We start from the raw sequence: 26,623 nt of genomic DNA on the forward strand, positions 1-26,623 counted from the left end.
GACCCAGAGACATTAACCTTCTTGCCATTCATTACTCACACAAGATAATCCATCTCACTACTCCAGATATTTTCCCTGGCATTCATTCCCCATACCTAGAATATTCTTCTTCTTTATTACCTTCTGGGTTCCTTCAAGTCTCAGCTAAAATTCCATATTCTACAAGAAGCCTTTTCTGATCTCACTTAAGTGCTAATGTCTTCCCTCTTCTCCAATTTATCCCATGCATCTGTTTGTACGTAGTTGTTTTCATGTTTTCTCAGGGACTTTTTTTTTTTGCTTTTCTTTGTATCCCTAGCACTTAGCCCAGTAGGGGCTATAGATATAAATATGTAGTCTCCTTGAGTTGTTATGACTAGGAAAAAAAAACAAACAGGACCCTGTGGCCAATTATTCAATACGGTATAGACCCATTGTTAGGAGGGTTGGTCCCTGTGTGACAAATGATCCATTGCTCCACCCGGACCTAAAGTTTTTCCAATGGAGGTGATGCTTCTCTAGCATAGCCTTGATAACATTTCAAAGTGAAGTCTCAGAAGTGGATCTCTATGAAGGATCTCTATCCATCTAAGGATCTCCATTCCTTATCCCACTCCAAAAGCATCCAGAGGACATTACTGATTGCTGTGGAATTGGCAGAGTGTCTTGACTCCTTTGTATTTTCAAGCCAGCCAATTTTTCTTTATTTTTTTTTCTCCCCTCTGTTTTAGTTTGGGAATTGGGATGTTTTTAATTGTAAACATTTCCATCCTCAGCGTCCTCTACGTACCCCCCCCATCTAATTGTTACCTCATCTCTTACTATGACGTAACTTCCTTGTATGTAAGGATTGTTTCAGTTTTGGTACTTAGATCCTCAGTGCCTAGCATATAGTAGATGCTTCATAAATGATTCTTCTTTTTGTAATACTTGGGTGAAGTGGGGGGAGGAAAGGAAGAAATGGAAAATGGGGGGAAGAGCCTAACAACTTTCAAGCTTTTTTTTTTAAGAAAAATTATAACAACACCCCACTTAGCACTTTCTGTATAAAAATATCTCTAGATCAACATCCTGAGTATGTTACTTTGAGGCTTTCTTATTTAGTGTTCTGAAACTGAAAAGGCTGAGATGGGCCTCTCTGTATCAAAGTATAGCCTTCTACAAAGTGGCATACACACCCAGCTATGTAGCCCACGGCCAGTGGTTTGGTGTTAGGGTGGAGGTTTATGTAGATTCCTCATCATTATAGATCTAGACACATTTCTATTTCTAGAAATATTTGTTCCATCGAAGGTCAACTCTCTTCCCTACATTATCTTCTGTTAGAACTACATAGCACCAAAAACTATCCTATGATCAGACCATCCTCTTATTTCCTAAACTACATGCTTTTCTGAGACATGGTCCTCACTCACATTTTTATCATCACCTGTTACCAATAATATTTATTTCCTATTTTCAGAGATCTTGGCAGCAAGATGGGGGGTGGAGAAAGGGCAGGTAGATTATTAAAAGTCCAACTTTCTGATTGTTTTATTTGCAGAATCATTTAGTTTAATTTCGTCAGAAAAATCATGCGTTTGAGTTTTCCCAGTTTTCCAGCAACACTGTCTCTACTATTCACTACCTATACAAAACTTTCTACCCAGGTCTGTTCGTTGCACAAAGCACAATTGGAAGCTGGATGTGAGCACCATGAAGTACATCAACCCACCAGGCAGTTTCTGTCAAGATGAACTGGGTAAATATATTCAATTTTTGTAAGGCCCAATATATTTGCTTTTATTGTTGTTGTGTTCCAATAATAGTGTGTCTTGAATTTCTATTTCTAGCTTTGGTGTGGGGGTTTTTTTGTGTGTGTGTGTGTGTGTGTGTGTGTGTGTGTGTGTGATTTACATTATAGGATTAGAGCTCTTTTTTAGAATAAATATTGGAAATTCCAAGCTGGGATTCATTCATTCATCATTTATTTAACCCTACAATGTACAAAATCTGGTGCTGAGTGCTTCTGGGGACAAGGATGAGTGAAAAATGCCACCCCTACCCTCAAGAAACTCAAATTCTAATAGAGTGGTTTGAAGTAGTATGATATAGTATGATCAGTGCAGGATTTGAAATCAAAGAACATAACTTCAAATCCTATTGCTACCAATTACTATCTGTGTGACATTACATAGGTTACTTAATCTCTCTGAGTCTGTTTCCTCATCTGAAAATTAAGTGGTTTGGACTAAATAATTTCTAAGGCTCCTTCCAGCTTCACATCTATGATTCTTTGAAAGAATCCTGAGGTAAGAGTTACCTGATCTGGGGATAAATCCCTACTTCTGTCACTTACTAGATGTCAGACAAGTCACTTGTCTTTCCTAAGCCTCACTTTTTTGAGTAGCAAATGGTGATAATAATATTTGAACTCTTCATTTTAAAAATAAATTAATTTTGATTTGTCAATAATCACTTCCATAAGCTTTTGAATTTAAAATTTTTCTTCCCCTCCCTCCCTACCTCCTCCCCAACACAGTGGGCAATCTGATATAGGCTATACATATACATTCCTATTAAACATACTTTCACATTAGCCATGTTGTAAGGAAGAATTAGAACCAATAGGAGGAACCACAAGAAAGAGAAAACAAAACAAAACAGAAGAAAAAAATAGCAAATAGCATGCTTCAATCTGCATTCAAACTCCGTAGTTCTTTCTCTGGATACGAATAGCATTTTCCATCATGAGTTGTCTTAGAGATGTCTTATACCCTTGCATTGCTGAAAAGAGCTAAGTCTATCAAAATTAGTCATTACAAAGTGTGGCTAATACTGTGTAAATGTTCTCCTGGTTCTGCTCACTTCACTCAGCATCAGTCCATACAAGTCTTTCCGGGTTTTTCTGAAGTCTGCCTGCTCATCTTTTCTTATAGCACAATAGTATTCCATTACATTCATATACCACAACTTGTTCAGCCATTCCCCAATTGATGGGCATCCCCAATTTCCAATTCTTTGCCACCAGAAAAAGAGCTGCTATAAATATTTTTGTACATGTGGGTCCTTTTCCCATTTGTATGATCTCTTTGGAATACATCCCTAGAAGTGTTACTGCTGGATCAAAGTGTATGCACACTTTTATAGCCCTTTGGGCATTGAATTCTTCATTTTAAAGTAATTTTTATTCTCAACTTAAGCATCAACTTTCAAATACTTTTCTCCATAATCTTTTTTCATATTCTTCTATGAAAAATAGCAGGTTGCATCCTCTTCCTTCTTTTAATTGTATTGCTTTGACTTTCCTTTTCTGTTGTTGTTGTTTAGTTTTTTTCAGTCATGTCTGATTCTTTGTGACCTCATTTGGGGTTTTCTTGGTTTGCCATTTCCTTCTCCTGCTCGTTTTACAGATGAGGAAACAGAGACAAACAGAGTTTAGTGACTTGCCCAGGATCACACAGCTAATAAGTGTCTGAGGTCAGATTTGAACTCAGAAGGTTTAGTCTTCCTGACTCCTGGCCTGGCTCTTAATCCACTGGGCCACCTAGCAGCCCATTGCATTTTCACACCCTCAAAACAGAACCAATCCACTTCCAGAACCTCTGTTTTTTTCCCCATTTAACTCTCTCAGTACCTCTTTGAAGACATTAAGTTTCCGAAGGGACACTTGTTTCTTCTCCCTCTTTTAAAAGGTTGACACTATACCATTATTTCCTCAGAATTGCTCAAATATATTTCCCTTTCTAGATTCCTGTTGACTTATGTTTGTATGTTTAAGATTCCTACCCAGCTTTAGTCTTTTTTTCAGAAATGTTTAAAAATCTTTTATTCCATTAAAGATCCATTTCCCCCCCTGTAGGATTATACTTATGTTTTTGTTTGTTTGTTAGTCTTGATTTTAAACCTGTGACTTTTGCCTTTTGGCATATTGTATTCTAATAACTCCTCTTATTTACAGTAGAGGTGTGAGGTGTCATAAGAACCTGTAGCTCCTTGGTGCTTAAACTGCATCTTTCTGGATTCTTCAGTATTTTTTCTTTGACATAGATATTCTAGGTTTTGAGTATAACATTTCTAGGACATTTCCTTTTAGGAGGTAATAAGTAAATTCATTCTATCTTCACCTGACTCTCTGGTTCTGATAGATCTGGGCAGTTTTCATTTATGATTTTTTTGAAAGGTAATGTTCAGGATTTTTAAAAAATCATATTTTTTCAGAGAGTCCCATGATTCTTAAATTATCTCTCCCTTACTTGTCTTCCAGGTTAGCTGTTTGTGATAGCTGATATATTACATTTTTTCCTATTTTTTAATCTTTTATTTTCTTCTAATATTTGTCTCATGGAGTTAATTGAGTTCATATTAGTCTGTTCTAGTTTTAGGCTTCTATTACTTGAGTAAGATTTACCACCTTCTGTTCTAAGCTATTTATTCTCCTTCCAGTTTTTTTTCTCCAGAATTTTAATTTCATTTAAAAATATTTTGCCTCATTTCTTCTAAATATTCATGCCATCTCTATGGGGAAAACCCAATTTTTTTCTTTGAGTCTTTGCTTATAGAGTTACTTGTTCCTCTTATCTGGGGGGAGGGGGAGGGATCTCTACATCTATGATAATACTGGTTGATATTTTCTTTGATTTACTCATCTTTTTTGATTTACTCAGCTCCTGAACTGGGCTTTTGTGTTGGGGCAGGCTCTGCCATATTATGCGTTTTTAGATGGAGTGGTCTCTCCCTGGGTCATTTGGATTTTTGTACTGACTTTCCAGTTGTTAGGGTCAGGCCCTCATGATCTTTGAAATTTAGAATGCTGGCCCTTTGGGGCCCTATCAGGTGTCTTAGGAAAGAATTCTAGGGACTTTGAAATCATTGGGCCTGAGATGTTCTGGTGTGAACCCTGTGACACTGTATTGATGACTGCAGCTATTCTGGGCTTCCAAGGTCCTGATCCTAAAGCTTTCTGATCACACTGGGATTCTCTGACCAGCCTGAAGCCTTCTTAGGGAGCCCTCTGCACTTTCCATCTCTGGACTCAAGACCCATTGAACTCTTTCATATTTCTGGTCACCCTAGGAGGCTGCTGGCTTGTTTGCTTATGTGATGCTGGCTTTGCTGGAGTCCCTTGGATTTCTGTCTGACTTTTTATGCACCCTGACTTTTTTAATGTATTAGTGGAGTGGGGGGGGGTGGGAAATCACTTAATATAGTTTCTTATTGGATTTCTTGATCCTTATTTGGTCTAGTGGGAATTTCAGGTTTGGGGTAGAGATGGTATGTGGGAGTTGGTTGGTCTGACTCCCATTTTGATAGCCATCTTGGCTGGAAGTCATTTGCACTATTCTTCCTTTCCATTTGGGATTTAAATGGGGCTCTCAAGAATTAGACCAGAGATACTATGCTGAAAATAATAGGCCCTTTTGACGTGAATAAGAGAAGTCTACATGGTTTAGCTAGAGACATCAAGGTTGGGAACACAAAAGTAAAGATAGCACCACAAAAGAAGGATGCCAGGATAGCATCCACACCCTGACAAAGAAAAGCAGTAGGTTCTAAAACAGGAATGGCAAAGACAAGGAAGAGATGCAACCTAGAACCTTAATCACAAAGGTCTTCAGTCTAGAGAAGGAAAAAAGAGTTCATAATGGTCCTTTAAGATGCTACCCTTGGACTTAGTACAACATTCCGCCAACTTCTCCCAGCTGATGGGTAAACTTCTAGGACTGATTGTCACTTCATATATAATGGAGCTCAGGGATGTTGAAGAAGGCTAGGGTTTTGTTTTGTTTTTTGGAGGGGGAGGTCTACTCAGGCATTTCTGATTTGACAGGCAGGAAAATCACAATTAGCATGATAGTATGGGAAATCAAAGTTTCAAGCATGGAAGTTTCTAGGCAAAGAAGAATCCTAAAAAAGGTGAAGGGGGAGGTGGGGTGGGGAAGGTCCAGGCAATAGAAAGGGATTTATCTAAAGCAGAAATGGTCTGTTATAAGGAAGAACAGGCCCTCAAAACAAGAAGTTTTTTTCTTTTTATAACAATACCTATCAGGGGCAGCTAGGTGGCGAAGTGGCTAGAGCTACAGCCTAGCAGTCAGGAGGACCTGAGTTCAAATGCAGCCTCAGGCACTTGACACTTAATAGCTGTGTGACCCTGGCCAAGTCACTTAACCCCATTGCCTCACAAAAATAAAAAAAAAAGTGAACAATACCTATCCACTTAACAAGGTTGTTGTTATGATTAAATTAGTTCTGTAAAAGCCCAATATAAAAATAAAGAACAATATAAACGTGAGTTATTGGAGAGGAATCATGGTATGGAGAAGTGGATAGCAAGCTAGACTTGGAAGCCAGAAAGACCTGGGTTCAAGTTCTGCCTCTGACACATATTGATTGTGTGATCCTTGGAAAATAACTTTATTTTGTTGTCCCAGGCAACCTAGACTCTAAGTTGGCATATAATTACAGGTCTTCTTTAGTAGGGGAAATTCTCTCTCTGGGAATTTCTTACATGAATGGAATCACAGATTTGGCCAAACAATAACAAAAACTCTATAAACGCAAGGTATTATTAATGAGGATAATATAAGTAAGTATAGAAAGTCCCCAGCACTTGACTTTTATGTATACCTAGTGGTTTGGGACTAAGAATGCATTTTCTCATAGGAATAATGTTATGAGTGTTGCTTACTATACCAAGCCAACCTATAAAAGTCAATTTAATTGCATAAAGGTAAGTGTCATTTGTTATGGGTCTGAAAAAATGGGTGATATTTCAACAGGATACGATGGGGTAGATGGGGAGAGAGAGCACATTTCAGGCAGAGGAAAAGCATGAATAAAGCAGAAGAAGTAGAAAAAGGCAAGATTATATTGATATACAAGTATGACTGAACTGTTGGACACATGTAAGGAAGTACCTATTAGGTAAGGTTGTAAAGATAGAATTTAATTTGGGAGGCAATGGAGAGTCACTGAAAAGATATTTGAGCAAAAGAAGAAACTTATCCAGAGTGGTGCTTTAAAAAAGACTAAAATGAGTAGTGAGTGGCATAGAGGATGGATTTGAGAATGGCAATTCTCATACATCATTTAGTTTGATTGCATCGCCTTTTGGTCTCTTCAGGATACTTCAGACACACTATGCTTCAATAGAGGAGAAGACTGAGTAGCTAGGAGGCACAGTAGTATAGAATGCCAGGCCTGGAATCAGGAAGACCCATCTTCCTGAGTTCAAATCTGGTCTCAGACACTTATTAGCTGTGTGACCCTGGGCAAGTCAGTCAACCTGTTTGCCTTAGTTTCCTCATCTGTAAAATAAGCTGGGGGCAGCTAAGTGGCACAGTGAATAGAGCACTGGCTCTGGAGTCAGGAGGACCTGAGTTCAAATCCAACGTCAGACACATAACACTCACTAGCTGTGTGACTCTGGGCAAGTCACTTAACCCCAATTGCCTCATCAAAAAAAAAAAAGAGCTGGAGAAGGAAATGGTAAACCATTCCATTATCTTTGCCAAAAAACCCCAACTGGGGTCACAAAAGAGTTGGACATGACTGAAACAACTGAACAATATAAAGGAGAGGACTAGAAAATGTAGAGAACAGAATGGGATTATAGGATTCTGAGCTAAAATGGATCTTGGAAATCATTTAGCTTGCTCAAGTTCTTTATTTCTACAGATGAGAAAAGTAAGATACAGAGAGGTCTTGGCCATGGCTGCAAGTAAAGAGGAGGATCAGGACTCAAACCTAGGTTGCAGAATCCCGAGCTGGAAAGTCATCCTCAGAGGCCAGCTAGCCCCAGCCAACCCTCCACAGGAACACCATCTCCAACATTCCCAGCAAAGTGAGGTCTCCGTAGAGCTCGTCAAGGGCTCTTTCCAGTACACTTTGGCAGTCTTTTCCTGGGACTCTCTGCCTCTTCTTTCTTTTTGTTTTTGTTTTCTTTTGTTTTTTTGCTAGGCAATGGTGTTAAGTGACTTGCCCAGGGTCACACAGCTAGTAAGTGTTATGTGTCCAAGGCTGGATTTGAACTCAGGTCCTCCTGAATACAGGGCTGGTGCTCTCTGCCTCTTCTTTCTATAGACCCTGGAGAGGGGAAAGATATTCACCACTGGGCTGTTTGTGGTGTGACAATGGGAGGGAATGGAAGAGTGTGGGAGGTAGGAAGTAGAGAAAAGCTGGAAGCTCATAATTAGAATCCGGAAAGAAGGATGAATCAGATAGAGATCTAGCAAGGGTGCAATACACAGCTGATTTCAATTGTTTGAGGTTTATAACAGTATAACAAAATAACCATGGCTGTTGCAATTTATTTTAAATGGAAAAACTGAATATAATGTGCTCTCTAGGATAGTCTAGGCTCAGCTTTTCACCACTCAAATTTTGCAGAGGTGTAGGGCTCTCTAGCTTCAGTGACTTGATAGAACGTCCATCCATCAATCAGGTAAGAAGCATTTATTAAGCACCTACTATGAGCCAGGAACTGTGTCAGCTGCTAACACGAAGAATGATACCATCTTTACTCATGATGAACTTCAAGGGAGATACAAGTGCATGTAAAAATGTATACAGCATAAATATAATGTTAATGTGACTCTGGACTACCCTGGCCCCCACTGCCTGAAGGCTAGGTATGTTACATTTCATCTCTCCCCGCAAGGTTCTGTTGTACCCTTAAGGAAGTTTTGGGTGTGTGTCTAGACTCTCTGCTAATGGCTTTAAACCCCACCGATGGTATTAAGTGTTTTTTTTTAATTTAACCACTTTCATTTAACCATCGTTATTTAACCACTAACAGACTAGCCTTTACAAAGGGATATTTGTTTCAAAGGTATGTTAACAAATACACCGACATATTTCCCCAACTCATGGGGCTTAATCTCCCCCTCAGTACCACCTCAGTCTCTGGGGATGGGAAAGGGTTTGGATTCATGTGTTAAGGTTCCAGTAGCGCACAGACAGTCCCAGTTCCCACTCCAAAACCCTATTTAGGCTTGAGCCTTGAGCACTCTGGCTTCTCAAGGCTTCCTTTCCAGGCAGGCTGGCTAGCTAGCACATTCCACCTACAATCTTGGCTCTAAAGTCACCAGTGACTAGAATTCCCAGGTTCAGTGAGAATCACTTCCAATACCTAAACTGAGGACAAACAAGACAGAAACAAACATCCCCAGGCCCATTTCAAAGAAGTGGGGTGGGGAATCTATTCCCACCTCTACCTCTTGGTTCATGGTGACCACACTGTGGGTAAACTGTGATTTTCACCCTCTGGATACAGTAGGAAAGAGTACCCAGGAAAGAGGGAGACTGTCTCAGCTTGGCAGTTTTTAAAAGATGTAGTCTGTTCTAGCCATGTAACCATTCAAAGGAGGCTATTCTCACCCATATGGTAAGAGTATGCAGGGTGCCTCCGTGTTAGGAGATCCACACATGTTCTATAGCCCCGTTACATTAATAAACCACACACACACACACACACACACACACACACACACACACACACACACACACAGAGAAAGTAGTTAACTACAAGGCAGTCTGGGAAGGAGAGTACTAGCAATTGATACAAGATTGACAGAAGTAGCCTGAATAAGGTAGTGCCCAGAAATAGCTGAGATGCTGAGCTGAACTTCATTTTATGAAGACAGAGCTTCTAGGCTACTATTCCTTGGCCATAAAACAAAACACAATTAGCAAAATGTAAATTATATGATGCTATGATTTCTAAATTAATTTGGTCCAAGAACATATAGAGCTGGAAATGTATTGTCAGAAATGATAAATGCTATTTGAAGGGATGTCCCTCTGGATATGGGAGGCATGAGCTAACTTTGGAGGAAAATAGAGAAAATAATTTGATTTTAATACCAGAAATCAATTTCCCCATTTAATAAGTGTTGTGATATATGTATTTAATATTTTATAGTCAGTAGGGGGAGGGGAAGTGGAAAGGATGCCAAACCTGAAGGCAGAAGAGACCTGGTTCAAATCTCAAGCACCCCTCCTCACTACCTACCTATTGGGCATTTCTAAATGTATGTTCTATTGGCACTTCAAACTCAACATGTTCAAAACAGAAGTTATCATCTTTTCTTCCAAATCCACCCCTCTTCCCAACTTCCTTATTTCCCATATAAATTTGAACATGTTGCTTTACCTAAAAAAAGCTTCCATTGTTGTTCAGTCATATCTGACTCTGTGTGTCCTCATTTGAGGTTTTCTTGGCAAAGATACTGGAACGGTTTGCCATTTCCTTCTCAAACTCATTTTACAGATAAGAGAACAGAGGCAAACAAGACTAAATGATTTGCCCAAGGTCACAAAGCTAATGAGTCTCTGAGGTCTGATTTGAACTCATAAATGTGAGTCTTCCTGACTCCAGTCCTGGCCCTCTTACCTACTGTGCCACCTAGCTACCCCAAAAAGCTCAAGTGGTTTCCTATTAAAATGAATTAAAAAAGAATTTTTTATTGTTACTACTTACTGCATGCCAGCCATTCTGCTAAGTACTAGTGATACCAAAAAAGCAGGCGTGTGTGTGTGTGTGTGTGTGTGTGTGTGTGTGTGTGTGTGTGTGTGTGTGTGCATGCTCATGCTGCAAAATATCTCAAGGAGCTTACATTCTAATCAGAAACCTCATATATTGGGGAATGGTGGATCAGAAAAGGTGTTTTGGCCTGAGAATTCACAGGGAAAGTGAGGAGACAACTGATTAACAAACTTTTTCCAGAAGCAATTGATTTGATTACTATTTCCAAAGCAAGAGAGGACTTAGGTCACCTATGATAGTGAGTTGAACATACATATGGACTAAGGAGTCTGTAGGGGACCAGTATAATGGCTCATACACTTACCAATCCTAACAGCACAGCCCCAGGGAAGGAGTTTCTAAACTGAGTGGTTTAGCTCCTTCAGGTATCTTTGGAGGTCTGGTTTAGAGATTACACAGCCCCAGTAACAATGGCAATAGCATGGACGAAATACATACAGAAGGAATATGGCTGGGGTAAAGCATGGCCCAAATAGATACACTATACTATTGGGCAGCTAGGTGGTGCAGTGGATAGAGCACTGGGTTTGGAGTCTTCCTGAGTTCAAATCTGCTCTCAAACACTTACCAACCTGGGGGACACTGGGTAAGTCACTTAACTCTGTTTGCCTCAGTTTCTCCATCTGTAAAATGAGCTAGAGAAGGAAATTGCAAACATTACAACTCCCATCTATACTTTTGCACAAGCTATCACTGAAGCCTGGATGGCACTTCCTCCTCACTAGCTGCCTAGAATCCTTTTTGTTGCTGTTCAGTCATTTTTCAGTTGTGTTTGACTCTTTGTGACCCCATTTGGGGTTTTCTTGGCAAAGATACTGGAATTTGCCATTTCCTTCTCCAGTTCATTTTACAGATGAGGAAACTGAGGTCACATAAGTGTCTGAGGTGTGTGAAGTTAGAATCCCTAGCTTCCTTTATCTCTATTTCTTAGAATCTCTAGCAATCTTCTTCTCTAGTACCATCTTCTATAGTAAGTTTATTCTAATCTCACCTAGGTTGTTAGTGCCCAATTGAATTTTGTATATTTACCCATCTGTGTGCATATTACTTTCTCCCATAGAATATAAGCTCTTCGAGGGCAGACTATTTCACTTTTGTCTCTAAAACTCCCAGACTTCATGCAATGTCTGGCCTTTTTTCTTTTGGTTAGGATCTGTGATTTCATTGTTATAGGGACCTTCTGGTGAAGAAACTTCCTCTGTCAATGGAGATCGGTAGGGGTTATGCAGTTCTTGAGAGTTGTTTAGGACACTAAGAGGTTAAGCAATTTGCCCCAGTGTCACATGGTGTCAGAGACAGGACTGGAGCCCAGGTCTTTGTGACTCCAAGGCCAGTTCTCTATCCAATATAACACACTGCTTCTCACTTGCATGTAGTAGGTGCTCAATTAAATATTACTCGAATGCATTGTCCAATCTTTAGGAAAGTCTCTTTATATCACTAAGTCTCAGTTTCCTCCATTACAAAATGGTGATAGTAATATTCATAATCTTTACATCATTGGCTTATTATAAGAAATAGGTTTTTAAAAATTCCAGCAGCTAATAAATATGAATTATTATTACTAGTTCGGAGGGGAACATTACTTGCACTAACGTTTTGTAGAATTCCTACTCATGTCACATGGACTTTAAGGGGAAAAAATTAAGGAAGCAGTCATGTTATAAATTCCTGAAGTTATGAATTGTTTTGCTTAGTTGTTTTCAGTCGTATGCCACTATTCTTGATGCCTTTTGGGGTTTTCTTGGCAAATATCCTGGAGTGGTTTGCCATTTTCTTCTCCAGCTCATTTTATAGATGAGGAAACTGAGGCAAACGGGGTTAAGTGACTTGCCTAGAGTCACACAGTTAGTTAAGTGTCTGAGGCCAGATTTGAATTCAAGATGAGTCTTCCTAACTCCAGGCCTGGCACTCTATCCACTGTGCCACCTAGATGATTATAAATTACTAGCTACTGTTTAGGATTATCAGTTCCTTTCTTGTTCTCCATCATTCTTTCCTTACCTTCGGTCAATCAAGGCTGCTTTGGTTTGCCTTTTTTAAAACATTTCTTTGGATTCAGTTTTTTTAAATTAATTTTTTTGAGTGAATGAAAATTTGTGTGTGTATGCGTGCACGAGTGCCTGCATTGTTGGCATTAGGATCTGAGCTTTCCTCCCATTCCTGTCCATCCTCTCCTTTCTCCTTTCTCGACAGACATACTATACCAACCAGGTTATCCTTTATAGGAACATTTTTAAACAAATAGGTAAACTAAAGGGGTCTAGCCTTACATATAGTTTAGCACTTCTGCATAGCCCATTGTAAAAATGATTATGATTCTCTCCTTCCTCTTGTCCTGTTTCTAGAAACTCTTGCTTCTCCAGGTGGAAAGATCAGAAAGTGAGAAAGATTTGCATCATCTAATAAAAATCACATTAGACTGATTAGAAAAAGGAAACAGTTTTAGTAAATCTTTCATTTTAATTTAAATTTAGCTGAAATTCCCCCCTGAGGGGCCACATGGCTTAGGACTGGTGAGAGGCTATCAATTAATCTGAATTAAAATTAAAAATTAAAGGTAGGCTCCATCTGGAGGTCTCCTTCCTCCTTAGCTATAAAATAATAAATCTAATCTGTTATAAAAATAAGTAGGAGTCTCATATAATTTACAGTAAAATTTCTAAGACACACCAGTTCAAAAATTATTCCTAAATTGATTACTACTTCATTTTAATTTGCAAAACTCCCAAGCATACAGTTAAAATTTCCAACATTTCCTTTTTGTCTTCTCACCAATATTATCTTTTCTTGCTGTAAAAACCGGAACTGGTTTTTCTGGGAAGAGGTTGTTTTTATCTCCCTTACCAGTGGTTAATTAACAAGCATAATGGCAAAGGCTCTTAATGCAGAGAAACATACAAACAGACCAACAGGTTAAGGGACAGACAAGCAGCAAACATTCAAAGGTGTGCGATAGTGACTTCAGGAAAAGGCTAGTTTAATTTTAAACATAGATGACATAGTTGAGGCGTTGATGCTATGGGTGCTGGGACCCTGAAGTTATGCCACATAGGTCCTGCCAGAATGAATTTGACCCATCTTCTTTCAGCCAAAGACAAGGTTTTATTAGGGATGGGCCATATAGGCCAGATTCTTCAGGAATCTGAGCATTAGTGATGCCCATAAGGATGAATGGGTATGAGGAAATCTCAGTGTTTAAATGGGGTCCAGGATGGATCCTATATACAGCCAAGTAATTTGGGGTGTTCGGAGGAGGGGCTGGGAGGAGAATCTGGGGTGACTGGGGGAGAAGTTTAAGGAGAATGGCAGTGTCTGGGAGGTTGAATGGGGTCATCTGGAATAGACAAAATGGAGGGCTAGGCTCCATCAGGGTTACAAACTGGAAGATAGGGAAGGAAAAGGTTGAATGGGGTCTAGACAAGATCAAAGATGGGAGATATTCTAAGCTTCATTAGAGTTAACAAAGATACCCTAATAGGGCCCAGGGATAAGGAAGAGGTTGATTGGAATAAGAATAAGAGATAAGGAAAGGCCAGTTGAATGGATAATAGCCTCAAGCAACTTGAGCTTGTGGCTTCTTAGATCATTTAAAGAAAGTTTAAGGGTTTGGGGGGGACTTAAACAAATGGGACCCAAATTCTTTTTGGAGTGAAGGGCAAAGGTCTCAGCTTGGGCCCATACCCCATCAACATGACAAAAAGAACACAGAGATGGGTGAATTTAAACCTTTACCAAGCTAGGCTCTCTGCTGAAGCTAGTATTTGAGAAAGCACACATCAACAAACATAAGGCCGATAACAGACTGGATTCTACTCACAGTTTGAATTACTAGCTATCTCATGTCCCACATACACAAATACAAACACTACACTTAAACTTAACACACTACAAAGACAGACAAAAGGGCTGTTGCAGCTTTAAAAAAAAATTAGAAAGTCCTTTCTTTTGAGATTCCAACTGGCCTAATCCTTACTGGAGGAGAAATGTTTTCAATCTAGCCTCCTTCTTTGTAATTTTGCCAACATTGCCAATGTTCCAAAAACTTGCAAGTATCCAAACCCATGACTGACCACAGTACCTTTTGGGGGGCCAAGTAAAGTGGCCTCCAAATTGATTGCCCATGGGTCTTTTTTGCCAATTCTCAACTAAAGAGGCAACTCAGACGCAACCAAAAGAGATGTGAGTCCAGATACAACAGTGATTATGTACTTAACTTGGTCCAGGAGGGAGGAAGCTTGGGGACCAGGCATAAGGTTATGCTGGTACCAGGGCATACCAGGGCTCACTCCCGGGACCACGGAAGACATAATCTTTGATGAATCCTACCATTACCACCATTTAATGTCTAGTCCTGAAATAAATCAAAGCCATGAGTTGAAGAATAAAGCATCTTTAATTGAGGTAACAGAGTAGCAAACCTGCCACCCTGAGGGATGTTCCAGTAGACTTCCCAACCAAAGACACTCATGAAAAGTTTTTATAGTTTTAGGAGGAGATGGGGAGGAGTCAGTATGAGGTAATAAAGCTTAGTCATGAGACCTCAGTGGTCCTTGGCAATCCAGGCAAGGAAAGCCATTTTATTCTGGCTGTTTTGCCCTTCATGCCATGAATCTCAATGGAAGGGGGTAAGAATGTCAAAGGGACAACCAGGCTCAAACTGGTGTTATTTAACCGGAAAGATTCTGAGATGAAGGATTGAAGATTCCAGAGTGGAGACTTAAAGTGTGGCTCAGCTCAACCTTCTCTTATTATTTTAAGAATAGGAATATCAGGACATTATGGGAATTTTGACATTGTCTGGATGACTAAGAGGTTGAGGCTACATTACAATCAGTATTAACAATTTTCTGTTACTACATTAACAATTTTGTCAATATTTAACAATCCAAGTTGGGAGTAGTAAGTAAACATTGATATACAAAGGAATCCAGTCTACTGTTTCCTGTTCTTGCTAGTGACTCATCTCAGTGCCTCAAGCAACAGATTAGCTGCCTGAGGCTTTTGGAAACAGGATTTAGAGCAGAAAGAAACTTTAAAGGTTACTTTATAATTTGCCTCCTTAATTTATTTGGGAAAACCATGAATGTCCCAGGGGAAGATATCTGATATTTTTTTCTGGAAAAGGGTAGAGTTGAATCCTCCTTCATTTTATATGGGTTAATTTAGGGCATGAACTTTTCTTTGATTAGCTCCTCCCAGCCCACTTCCTCTCTAAGGTTTAGAGTAACCTAACCATTTTACCACACTTAGTTTAAATTTAGCCCAAGGGAAATATGATGGACCGCTGGTTCATATGGCCCCTTTCATTGCTATTTTAAAGTGTTTATATCAGATGAAAGGTCACTAGTATAGTCACAATAGGCAGTAAAATTCCTAACATTCAGACCATGGTTTTGCTTTCTGCCAGTTGGGCAACTAGGTGGTGTGGTTAATAGAGTGCTGTGCCTGGAGTCAGGGAAACTCATCTTCTGAATTCAAATCCATACTCAGACCTGTACTAGCTCTGTAACCCTGGGCAAGTCACTTAACCCTGTTTGCCTCAGTTTCCTCATCTGTAAAATGAACTGGAGAAAGAAATGTCAAAACCCCAAATAGGGTCAAAAAGAGTTGGACATGACTGAAAAACAACTCAATAACAACTAATATTTTTAGCTAACCCTTGGCTTGTAGATGTTTGATGCAAAATCAGGATAATGAGGTCTAAAGGTTTAGGAATGCTGGGACCCCAAAATCATGACACATGGGTCCTGCCTAAAAGAATTCGACCCAACTCTTCTTTCATCCAGAGACAAGGTTTATTAATGATCCACTATATTAGCCAGACTCTTAAGGAATCTGAGCATCTGTGAGCTATTGGCTAGATTGTAAGAATCTGAACACCTTCATGGAGACAAGATGGACCTTATATACAGAAAGACTGTGGAAGGGATCTAGAAAAGGCCAAGTATTTTGCCTGGATTGTGAGGTAATAGAATGCCAGGGACCTACACCTTGAGGCTAAGGGAGAATGGAGCCTAGATAGAATTAAGGGTGGAAAGTGGCCATAGGGAGGTAAGACAATGGAGGGCTAGGAATAGAGAATTGGGAGATTGGGTGTAGGAAAGGCCAGTTGATGGGATTATGCCTTCAGAGGCTTCCTTGATCAAGTAAGAGAATTCAAGGACAGTTCAAGGGTTTTCTAGAGTCCTTAGACAAATGGGACCCAAACTCTTTTTGGAGTAAGGAGCAAAGGTCTTGCCTTGGGCCCATACCCCATCAAGGATACAGGTAATTCTTTGATAAATGTAGGCAGAATATATCACAGTGCCTTAACAAGGGTGGGAAAAAGGAGGAGCTGACATTTTAGAAATACTCTCCTAACCTCCCACCCCACCTCCAACCCTTGAAGATGAGTGTGTGTGTGTGTGTGTGTGTGTGTGTGTGTGTGTGTGTATTGGTTTTTTTTTTTGTTGTTGTTACATTCAGCTTGCAGGTATTAGGTACTTAATAAATGCTAATGAACTGAGTGCCTTGCCTATCAAGCAAAATATTTAAACTATCTCTATAAGTACTATTCATTCCTTTTAAAGAAACAATGAAATATAAGGCTAGTTGAGATATTTTCAACTGTCTAGTGTCTTTTGGGCAGCCATAGTTAACATGCTACCCAATGTGTATTAAGTTAGCCTTGTCCTTCAGTGGCATTGTTAATAGTCAATAATTCTGCCTGATACATTAAAGGCCTTGTAATTTGGCCTGAAAATTGAAAGCAATTTCATGTCAGTGCACAGTACAAATTACTTATATATGGGGATGAAATTAATTTTCATTCTCAGTGGTATAGTTGTTCTATTACCTGAGCATCAGTTCGTTAATTGCAAAAAAGACCCCAAGCATTTGAGGATGCAGCCAATTTGAAAACTTCACCACAGCTTGCCTGGTCTAGGAAGGCACACATAGTAATTGCATTTATTCACAGTTACCTGTAGCCCTGTCTTATGTCTTGATCTTATGTGTTTATATATATATATATATATATATATATATATATATATATATATATATATATATATATATATATATATATATATATATATATTATGCACTGATATGTATGTGTACATGTCGTCTCTGAAGAGGAAGTATGTGATAATTTTTGGATAACTCATTTAACCCATAAAACCCCCCAAGAGACAGTTTCTGGGTAATTAGTAATCAATTTATTAATTAGGCCAGCCTATAATCAATAAATTGATGGTCAGTGGTTTCTTTTGGTAACCAAAGACCCCAAGGAAAGCTCTGAATCACCTTAGATCCTTTCTGAAAGTGAACACTCCTGAGAAGTGAAACTCAACCCTGATTGGGGGACATTTAATGAGGAGGTAGGCCAAAAGTCTTCAGCTCCTTCTGCTGAGAGAATGGCTTGATCATGAGATCAACTGTTCAAACCAGAAATGTAAATCTGAAAAGCTAGGAACCTAGTCCAGAAATCAAATGTTTCATTTCTGTTTGGTGCATTCGCCATAAGACTGTTCGCTTTTCATATCTTAGGAATGGGAAAATTTCCATTAAAAAGCTAATTCAAATATCTGTACTCTGATTTTATTTGCCCTTAAGTTTATTAAAACAAATTATGTGAAAATTCTGGCTAATTTCACTGACTAAATGGTGAACAAACCTAACTGGACTAGACAAACTTATTTCTTACATATTTATGACTATCTGTTCTATAATGCATTTCTTTAGAAAACGAAACAAACAAAAAACAAAATACCTACAAACCCAATGGGAAGAAAAGAGGTGTGTTTTGTTTGCAAGGAAGCTACAACTGCAGAAGCATTTAAAAGTCTAAAACAAAAGAGCTTATTAGTAAATGTACGGAAATATACGATATGGCACACGTTGACAGTACTTTTCCCATGCCAAACCATATTTCTTCTTACACTGGTGTTCATCGCGAGCTTCTCGGTGAATAAGCAAGATGGTGAAATAAATCACGTAAATATATGGTAAAATATGATTAAAACCACATGGTAGAGACCAAGACAGAGCCATAATGAGATCACCCAAGTAGTTGGGATGTCGAACAAAACCCCACCAACCAGACACTAGAAGGTTCTTTCCACTTGAAGTATGAATAATTTTCAGATGTGCCAGATTAGGATCATTGGGATTTTTCCGAAATGCATTTTTCTGAGAGTTTGCACAATGGAATACTGTATATCCTGAAAGTTTTAAAGCAATAATAATGGATGCAAAAAGCCAAGAAACTTCGTTAGGATGACTGACTAAATAAAAGGCTTGTAGACTATAGATAAATGGCACCCACACCAAATCTCCAAATGCTAACATGAACCCAAATCCATCATGTATAATATCCATAGTTGTCAACAAAGCTTCCTCATTCCAAAGAGCATCTACCACATATAAAAGCTGGAAACTGTTAACCAATATCATTGCTAAAGAGGGGGTTTCACGCTGTTGGACTTTCATCTCTGCCAAGAGCATTATTAAATTAATAACAACCCAACCAATCAATCCTGGACGCAATTCACAGAAATATTTGAGGTCAAAATGTCCAATTCGTGGATTTAATTCACGACCAATAAAGAATTCATAGACAATATTTCCTGATTTTCCTGGAGTTAGCTCTTCTTTGGGTGCTTTCAAGGACCGGACATAGAGATAAATGCTCAAGGCTACAGAAAAAACTGTAGCTGCAACTGCAAACTGAAGGAAATGATCATACACATAGTAGAGCTCCATCCCCCAGTACAGAGATATTCCAATGACTACAGATGTCAGAATAAAAGCATAGAATCCGTTTAATCTATATTTTAATCATCTTCCATCATAAAGAGGTGTTCCTTCTACTACCTTTCCAATTGGCAGGAGGTGGAAGAGGGCTTGGAGAAAAAACCAAAGCAGACAGACTCCAAACACTCTGGTTTCCCAAAAATTAGCCAAAGGTGGCCTCAAGGCATGTGGCAGGGAAGCCATTTCGATCAGGACCTCTCTAGCTAGTTTTCTGCTTTATGAGCTGAGTTGCCTTAAACTCTAACGGACAGGAGAGTCTTCCTATAAGGCAAAGGCTTGTCTTTTAGACTGGATTCTATCTATACTCTAAACAAAAATTAGATTTCCCAGTTGGGTGGGGTACCATCTAACCTGGTCTGTGAGCATTTGCCTTGGAGGCTAGGAGCAATCTCTTCACAAAGCTAGACACTGACTGACCTTTTCAGGAGTTGGACATTAACAGAAATAAAAGGGAAACGATGGAACACAAATTAATAATTAGTTATTAATATAATAGCATAATATTAATTTCTCTCACTTATTAATGGGATTAAAGCCCATGGGATTTTGAGCTAGAAAGGACCTTGGAGATCATCTATTCCAGTCCAGTCATTTACAGAGGAAGGAATTGAGGCCTATGGTGGTATGGGCCTAGGGAAAATTCTAGTAAATAAATTAAATTAAAATAAATTAAAAATAAATAATAATAATAAATAAATTAGAAAACATGATGTACTTAGTCAGCAAGTAATAAGAATTAGAATCTTTGTTCAGGCCCTGCCCTGGTCATTGAGGTAAGCTCAGGCAAAGAAAGATAAAAGTATTTAATTAGTGGTTTGTCCTTCATTCTCAAAGAGGACCATGACATCAGGAAGATGATGTCATGATTTGCAAGTGAATTGGATTTAAGTGAGAGAGGGCAGTACAAAGTCACCAACCTCACTCTCTCCTCTAGAGTCATCTGGGTCCAGAGGTAAGATATAGATCAGGGTGACTAGAGATGGCCCTGGATGCAGTGGGTGACATTAGACTTTTTAAGCTAAGGTCTTTCCCAGGTCTCAGTTTGCCTGAGGCAACACCCATTCAGTGATTAAGATTAGGTAAGGGGGCAGCTAGGTGGCACAGTAGATAGAGCACTGGCCCTGAAGTCAGAAGGACCTGAATTCAAATTCGTCCTCAGACCAAACACTTGACACTTACTAGCTGTGTGACCCTGGGCAAGTCGCTTAACCCCAATTGTCTTAAAAAAAAAAAGTAGGTAGGAAATGAGGCAAAAAATGGGAGGGGAAGGTAATATTTTATTAGTACACTAAGGCAGCAAATAATTGGAATGTGGCTGGTGCAGCTTTTATTGTTGTTTTGTGAATTAATCATATCTGACTCTTCCTGAGGCTTGCGCCTTAGGAAGTATTTGAATAATCATTACATAAAGGTGAAGGTCAGGGGTATTCCCTATCCAGAAGCCCATTTTACAATAGGGCATTCTATCCTAACAGACATGTAAATAGGAAAAATAGAAGAAGAATTAAGTTGTCTTTTGAGTCATTAAGATGTTGACCCAGAAAATGTGCAGATATTGCAAAATGCTACATTTTTCTCAGTTTTCTATTCAAAGATGCAAGCTAGTATAATGGAAATAACACTGGATTTGGATTCAGAAGATGGTTTTGAATTCTTTGGGAAAGTTACTCTCTCTACACCTATATAATAAAGGAGTTGGGCTAAATGATCTCTCAGGTTTTTTCCAATGCATAATTCTAATTTAACCAATATTTATTGAGCGTCTACCATTGTACTGCTTAAAGAGGCCTGAGTGACTGGGTGGTATACATGGAAAGAGACATTTATAGGGAAGAACATTACTTTGGGAGAGGAAGGGGGAGATGATGAGTCCATTTTGGATAGGCTGAGCTTGAAGTAATGGAGGAACTCCAGGATGTAGTTAGCCAGCAAGTAATAAGAATATGGGACTGAAACACCAGGGGTATTTGAGAAAGTGGGGGTGGAGATATAGATTTGGTAGTAAAGATTATGAATGATTGAGATAACAGAGACTAGACAGAGCCAAGAACAGGGCTAAGAACAAAACCTTTTGGATTTCATCTTAAGTCTTTTCCTTCTTCTCTCCCTTCCTTCCTTCTTTCTTTCTTTCCTATAGCTGCTGTAAATGAGGAATGTGACAGTTTGGGATTAGAACATGGTATCTCAATCTGAAGCTTTAAAATAGAGGGCTGTAGGGTAGAGGTAGAATAGAGAAGAGTGCCCTCTGTAGAGACCAGCTAAGATTGAACCTAATCAACAAGTAGATGACAAGAGACTGACTGAGGACTCCTAATCTAATACTTCAATATATACTCCAGAATTTTCCTCTAGGGTCCACATCATTAGATGCTCTTGGTCTCAAGTTACTCCACCTATAAATTAAATATAAAAATCTGTGGATGGATAATGTTTTAAAATGAACAGATGAGGATGGAGCCAAGATGGTGGAATACAGGCAGTAACCCAGCTGAAATCTCCCAACATTTCCTTTCAAACAACTTAAAAATAACTCTTCAAATCAAATTTTGGAGCAGCAGAGCCAACAAAAGGTCAGAGTGAGACATTTTTCCAGCCTAAGATAACTTAGGAGGTCCAAAAAAGAGGTCTGTGGGGCAGCTAGTGGCACAGTGGATAGAGCACCGGCCCTCAAGTCAGGAGGACCTGAGTTCAAATCCAGCCTCAGACCAAACATTTGCCACCTACTAGCTGTGTGACCCTGGGCAAGTCACTTAACCCCAATTGCCTAAAAATTAAAAAAAAAGAGGTCTATAACACCATGGTTGGAATGTGTCCAGGTGACAGCAGTTCCAGTGGTGGACCTTGGAGGTAACTACAGCAATGGCAGCAGGAACAACAGATTCTTTAGGAGCTCTCAGCTAGATAACTGGTCAGTCACTGGGTGCAGTGGGTGCTGATTGGCAACTCAATTGCCCATATGCAGTTCAGGGTCATAGTTCAAGGGCATAGAGGAGTGCTTGGGGTCAGTCACGAAGGAGCAAAGTCCATACTCATAGTTATAAGGCAGAGAGGAGCACTAGCTCTTATGGCTGCAGGAGAGCAGAGGATCTGGTCACAGTTCCAGGGCCAAGAGAAGCACTAGTGCTTGCTACTACAGAGGAGCAGGAGCTTTTCCCAGAGCACAGACCAGGAAAGCAGGGACCATACCTCTTTTCAGAGCACATTACCTTTGAAGCACTGAAAATTTGTAGACCTCCAGCATTAGCTCTGAAAACAGAAGCATGAAAAACCCTAAAGTTTGGGACAGTACTTCCCCACCCCAAGGTGAGCAGAGCTCAACTTTAACATAAAGTTCAAAGTCAAGAAATAGGCTGGAGAAATGAGCAAACAACAAAAGAACCTGACCATAAAAAGCTAGGACAGTGGCAGGGAAGACTGAGACATAAACTCAGAAGAAGACACTATTGTGAAAACAGCTGCAAACAAAGCCTCAGAGAAAAATGTTAATTGGATCCAAGTCCAATAAGAATTCCTGGTAGAGTTAAAGAAAGAGATGAGAGTGGTAGAGGAAAAGACTGGGGAAAGAAATGAGAGTGATACAAAAAAAATTATGAAAAGATAATTAACAGTTTGGTAAAAGAGGCACAAAAAAAATACTGAAGAAAATAACTCCTTAAAAAATAGAATTGGTCTAATGGTAAAAGAAGCACGAAAAATTTACTGAAGAAAAGAACTCCTTAAGATGAATAGGCCAAATAGAAAGGAGGGGTACTGTTACATTTGAAGATTAAGGTAAAATGAGAGACAATAATTAAGCATAATCAATTTATTAGTTAGGCTAGCAGTAAACAACAAATCTGGTCAATGTCCTCTCTTAATGACCAAGGACTCTGATGTAGACTTCACCAGCCTTATATGGTTTTGGGGAATACAGAGTTGGGTAGGTAAGGAAGACAATATGATTAGTTACAAAGTAGACAGAATTTTGGGGGGTTGGGACAATATGATTGGTTATTTTAAAGAAAGTAGGGCTAGTGACTACCCCTCTCTGACAGTTAAAGAATGTTAATTATTTTATGGGACCCATCAATTTTTGCAGGCCTTGTTAACAAACCTGAATTGGTACTAGAAAGGTTTGTTAGAGAGATAAGAATTTTACAAGGATAAACAAAGATGAACAATATGCCTTTTGGGGATGGTAAGTTAACCTGTAACTAACTGAGAGGAAAAGCTAACTCACAGAGAAATGCAGACTGAATGATTATACAAAATGAGGCAGTGATATAGAGTAGGGTTAATTACAGAATAGAACAAACTGTTAAATGATACAGAATAAGTTTAGTTTCCTCAGCACTGAAGAAAATAACTACTTAAAAAGTAGAATTGGCCAAAATGGGGGAAAAAAGTACAAATGCTCACTGAAGAAGACAATTCTTTAAAAAATTAAAATTGAGCATGTCAAAGCTAATGACTGTATGAGACAGCAAGAAAGAATGAGACAAAATCAAAAGAATGAAAAGATAGAAGAAAATATCTTATTGGAAAAACAACTGACCTAGAAAATAGATCAAGGAGAGGTCATTTAAGAGTTATTGGATTATGCCCAAAGGGATATAAAACTGTGCATACCATTTGATCCAGCAATACAACTACTAAGTCTGTAGTCCAAAGAGATCATAAAAATGGGAAAAGGTCCCACATGTACAAAAATGTTTATAGCAGCTGTTTTTGTGGTGGCAAAGAAACAGGGGATGCCCATCAATTGGGGAATGGCTAAACAAGTTGTGGTATATGATTGTGATAATGTACTATTGTAATGTGGGAAATGATGAGAGGGGTGGTTTCAGAAAAATATGGCAGGATCTATATGAACTGATACAAAGTGAAGCAAGAAGAACCAGGAGATCATTGTGCATAGTAACAGGAATGTTGTAATGATAATCAACTATGAAAGTCTTGGTTACTCTGATAAATTCAATGATCCAAAACAATTCCAAAGGACACATGATGAAAACATGCTATCCATCTCCAGACAGAGAACTAATGAACTCTGAGTGCAAATTGAAGCATAATTTTCTTATTTTCTTGTGTGTGTGTGCGTATTGTGTGTGCATGTGATATGGCTAATATGAAAATATGTTTTTACATGATTCTACATGTATAATTAATTGATATCATATTGCTTGCCTTCTCAGCAGATGGGAGAGAGTTTGGTGGGAAGGGGAGAATTTGAAATTCAAAATTTTAAAAGAAAATATTTTAAATAAATAAATAAATATTTTTTTAAAAAATAAAAGAAAGAAGTGAACAGATTAATTGAGTGCTATGCTAATAGAATACTTTAAAGTATTTAGTAGCATTGAGGGAAAAAGGCCAAAGTAGCATATTTATATTCACTAATTGAATTTGTAAATTTCCTTAAAAATAAAAATGAAACTTTTCAAACTTCCTTCTTGGTGATATACCTCTTCTGTTTCCAAAGAGTTTTTTGCCCCCATTAATTCTAGTGCCTTTTTATTGCTGTTTTGATTCTAGTCATTGAAATGGATGAAAATAATGGACTTTTGCTAATAGAACTGAATCCTCCTAACCCTTGGGATGCAGACCCTCATCCTCCTGAAGACTTAGCTTTTGGAGAGGTGCAGGTAATGATGATGATGATGATGATGATAACAATTTCTATAGCATTTCAAAGATTGCAAAGTGCTTTACATGTATTATCTCATTTGAACCTCACAGTCCCTCTGTAAAGTATTAGGTTCAGAGAGCTTTAAGTGACTCACTCACGGTGTCAGAGGCAAAATTTGAACCTAGCTCTTCCTAACTTCATATCCATCACTGCTTTATCATTCTGACCCTATGTCCAGGCTTATTAAATTCAAGAACATTCAACAAGCATAGATTAGACAAGTACTACATGCCAAGCACTGTGCAAGTTGTGTGTGTGTATGTGTGTGTGTGTGTGTGTGTGTGTGTGTGTGTGTGTGATATTCAGGCACAGAATAGTAAACTTGGATAAAACCCAAGCCCCTATCCACACACATGAATAATTGTCACGTAGGAGAAAGGAATCAGGTACACAAATAAAACATCTTCTGGGCTCTCTACATCTATTTTCATTCCTTCATCAAGTTTAGTAAACAACATTCCTAGCCTTGATCCTATTCGCGAATAAAAACCAGTTTCTGAGAATTTTTATGTTTATCTAGATGATTGCATTCTCCTCTCCATGCAATACAAAGATTCAACAAATGCCAATCTTTCTGTGGTTCTCAGAGAGCACACAACCTTCCCCATCCCACCCCTCCTCCCCAACTCTATTTCTTTCCGTGTGGCTTGAGTTATAAATCTAAAGAATGTGGCTAGTGTCAGTTTACCCATCAGAATAGCTATGAGCTTGCATTTAAGTCCAGAAGTCCTGTTTCCTCCCCAAATCTGTTATATTTCATTGATCCCTGGTAAAATGACAGGCTAACTACATCAGCAGACATAGACGTGCCAATTTTTGTATAATATTTTTAACTCTTTGGCATATAACTAGTAAGAGGAATAAAATAATAATTAATGCGCTATCTATTCATGCCTCCAGCTTCTTCCAGACTTAGGCAGACTTAAATTAGTTTATTACCATGGCTTTAAACCTAGGAGATTTAGGACATAGTCATTCTCATTCCCAGGATAAAGCTTCACATCCTGAACCTGACTGACAGTTTGTGACACTGAGACATAGCTTTGTTAGAATCCCTGACATGGGCAGAAGCTCCTGTGATTGTTTTGTTTTCCTGCTGGTTGCTCTGCTAGGGCCATCCCTCCAACCTCTTCTGCTTAGCTCTGCAATCAATAATAACCCAAAGACATCACAGTCTTATGGATATGATGTGATATCTGATTTTACTAATCCTGTTACTGTGTTTTTCTAAAAGCATCTAACTCAGTAGAACAAAATGCAAAGACCACCATCTTGCAAAGTGTCTGCTATATCCATTTGATATTTAAATTATGCCACATTGTATAGCAGACACTTTGGAAGTAGCTTTGTTCAGGATTCTTCTAACTGTGGATGTCCCCAAGGACTCTTACCTGGGTTCTCCATACTATTTTGCTTGCTAATCTCATCAGCTGATGAATCTCATGACCCCTCTCCTGAACTCCCATCTCACATCTCCAACTGATTATTAGACATCTCAAAGTGGATATCTCATAGACATCTTGAACTCATTATCTTTCCTTACAGATCCTCTCCCATTCATAACTTCCCTTTCACCGTCAATCAATCAGTCAGTCAAGTTACTAAGACCTGTTAAGTGCCAGGCACTGTACTTAGTGCTGGGGAGACAAAGA

The 26,623-nt window shown here is 38.9% G+C and overlaps 2 protein-coding genes across 6 annotated transcripts in view; one reads left to right on the forward strand and one right to left on the reverse strand.

Moving 5' to 3' along the window:
• The window catches only part of LOC110208732 (cytidine monophosphate-N-acetylneuraminic acid hydroxylase), a 92,125-nt gene that overhangs the window by 21,417 nt on the left and 44,085 nt on the right, over nucleotides 1-26,623 (forward strand). For all 5 annotated transcript variants that reach the window (XM_020986864.2, XM_020986862.2, XM_020986865.2 and 2 more), the window contains 2 exons: nucleotides 1,629-1,720; nucleotides 24,818-24,927. In XM_020986864.2, the coding sequence (XP_020842523.1) occupies nucleotides 1,629-1,720; nucleotides 24,818-24,927 (202 nt within the window). The remainder of the gene's footprint in view (nucleotides 1-1,628; nucleotides 1,721-24,817; nucleotides 24,928-26,623) is intronic.
• Nucleotides 18,302-19,486, reverse strand: LOC110208733 (delta(14)-sterol reductase LBR-like). The gene is given in 1 exon segment (XM_020986866.2): nucleotides 18,302-19,486. A coding segment is annotated over 1 exon segment (1,134 nt). The 3' UTR covers nucleotides 18,302-18,352.

The sequence above is a fragment of the Phascolarctos cinereus genome, unplaced genomic scaffold (genome assembly GCF_003287225.1).
Source record: "Phascolarctos cinereus isolate Bilbo 61053 unplaced genomic scaffold, phaCin_HiC Scaffold_4;HRSCAF=312, whole genome shotgun sequence".
Classification (NCBI taxonomy): domain Eukaryota; kingdom Metazoa; phylum Chordata; class Mammalia; order Diprotodontia; family Phascolarctidae; genus Phascolarctos; species Phascolarctos cinereus.